This window comes from Lathyrus oleraceus, chromosome 7 (genome assembly GCF_024323335.1).
Source record: "Lathyrus oleraceus cultivar Zhongwan6 chromosome 7, CAAS_Psat_ZW6_1.0, whole genome shotgun sequence".
In the NCBI taxonomy this organism is placed as follows: Eukaryota; Viridiplantae; Streptophyta; class Magnoliopsida; order Fabales; family Fabaceae; genus Lathyrus; species Lathyrus oleraceus.
In genome coordinates, this window is record NC_066585.1 from 167,235,743 (window position 1) to 167,237,775 (window position 2,033).

At 38.1% G+C, this 2,033-nt stretch overlaps 1 protein-coding gene across 1 annotated transcript; it reads left to right on the forward strand.

Moving 5' to 3' along the window:
* The first annotated feature begins 340 nt into the window (after nt 1-340).
* LOC127102642 (uncharacterized) lies at nt 341-1,021 on the forward strand. Its single transcript, XM_051039987.1, has one exon. It carries the CDS (start codon nt 341-343, stop codon nt 1,019-1,021), a length of 681 nt encoding a protein of 226 aa, XP_050895944.1.
* Nucleotides 1,022-2,033: the final 1,012 nt, after the last annotated feature.

Consider the following 2,033-nt stretch of genomic DNA (forward strand, 5'->3'; position numbering starts at 1 on the left):
ACCTCAACCAAACCCCCGAGGGCAAGCTAACGTTGTTACCCTACAAAGTGGGACCACTTATGACGAACCTGTAAAACCAGGCTTGAGTGAACCAAAGGCTTCTAAGAAAAATGTTATGTCTACAGATGATGTAGAGGAACTAGAGAGACAAAAAGACCAGGAAGAAAAAGATAAGGGAGAAGATAAAGAAAAAGTTTATGTTCCCCCCTCTCCTTATAAATCACCAATTCCATACCCGTAAAGACTTAAACAGACCAAAATTGATAACCAATATAAAAAGTTTATAAAGGTGATCGAGAAACTCCATGTAGAAATCCCATTCACCGAAGCCATCACCCAGATGCCATCTTATGCTAAATTCCTTAAAGACATCTTGACCAACAAACGTAGGCTTGATGATCCCAAACCTTTAGAGTGCAACTCCGTTGCTGAGAATAAACTTGATAAGAAGGAGAAAGATCCTGGAAGCTTTTCCATACCTTGTATTTTAGGGAATCATGTTATAGACAAAGCGTTCCTAGACTTGGGAGCAAGCATAAGCTTAATGCCTTTAGCAGTTTGTAGAACGTTCAACCTAGGAGAATTGCAAACGACTAAGATGTCTCTTCAATTAGCCGATAGATCTGTAAAATATCCAATAGGAATATTAGAAGACATCCCATTTAGAATCGGCCAACTTTATATCCCAACAGATTTCGTGGTAATTGACATTAAAGAAGACGACGAAATCCCAGTCCTCCTTGGTAGACCTTTCTTATTAACAGCAGGAGCCATAATAGATGTTAAAAGAGGAAAATTAACTTTTGAAGTAGGTGATGAAAAGATAGAATTTATACTTTCCAAATTCCTAATGGCACCAGTCATAGAAGACTCATGTTATGCCATCGATATCATTGATGAATGCATAAGGGAGCTAGATCAAGAAGGACCTCCCGAGACAATGAAATTTCCCTCGACTCCTATAAGAGAAGACGACAAATTTGGAATGGAGACTTACATGGATTACAACCTTTATGAATGATTTGCACTTATCATGAACCATATGCCATGTCCTAAAAAAACATCTATGGAACTTAAGGAACTACCCAAGAATCTAAGATATGAGTTTTTAGATGATGAACTAAATCACCCTGTTATAGTTAGCGCCACCTTAAATGAAGATGAAATGAATCAACTTTTAGATATCTTGCGAAAGTATACATCAACTTTAGGATATAACATATCTAATATCAAAGGGATAAGCCCGTCCGTGTGCATGCACCGGATCTTGCTAGAGGAAGATTCTAAACCTTCTAGAGAACATCAACAAAAGCTAAACCCTATAATGAGTGATGTGGTTAAGAAATAAGTACTAAAACTACTAGAGGCCGGTATAATTTATCAAATTTCAAATAGTAAGTGGGTGAGCCCTGTACATGTGGTACCTAAAGAAGGAGGTGTCACAGTTGTGGAAAATGAGAAAGGCAAGCATGTAGCTAAGCGTGTGGGAAACGGTTGACGTATGTGCATCGATTACATAAAACTAAATAAGCTAACTAGGAAAGATCATTTCCCTCTCCCATTCATAGATCAAATGCTTGAGCGTTTAGCTAGACCCTCTTACTTTTTCTATTTAGATGGATACTCAGGATTTTTCCAAATTCCTATTCACCCCGAAGACCAAGAGAAAACAACCTTTACATGCCCTTACAGAACATTTTCCTATAGGCGAATGCCATTCGGACTATGCAATGCCCCAGCTACCTTCCAACGTCGTATGATGTCAATCTTCGCAGATCTCCTCAATGAGATTATGGAAGTTTTTATGGATGATTTCTCGGTATGCGTATTTAGTTTTAAAAATTGTCTAGCTAACCTTGAGAAAAATCTAGAAAGATGCGTGAAAGCAAACCTTGTGCTTGTGGCGGTAAATTCATGACCATTAAGCTATGGATAAACTTAACGTTAATTAAACCAGAGTCGCCACCGCGTTTTTATTGTTTCCAAGTGAAAAGGGAAACGTACGAACAAAACCCAAAGATAAGAAGTTTTCA

Excerpts from the sequence above, each read along its gene's own strand:
- LOC127102642 (XM_051039987.1), top strand. The coding sequence starts at position 341 with ATGCCATCTTATGCTAAATTCCTTAAAGACATCTTGACCAACAAACGT.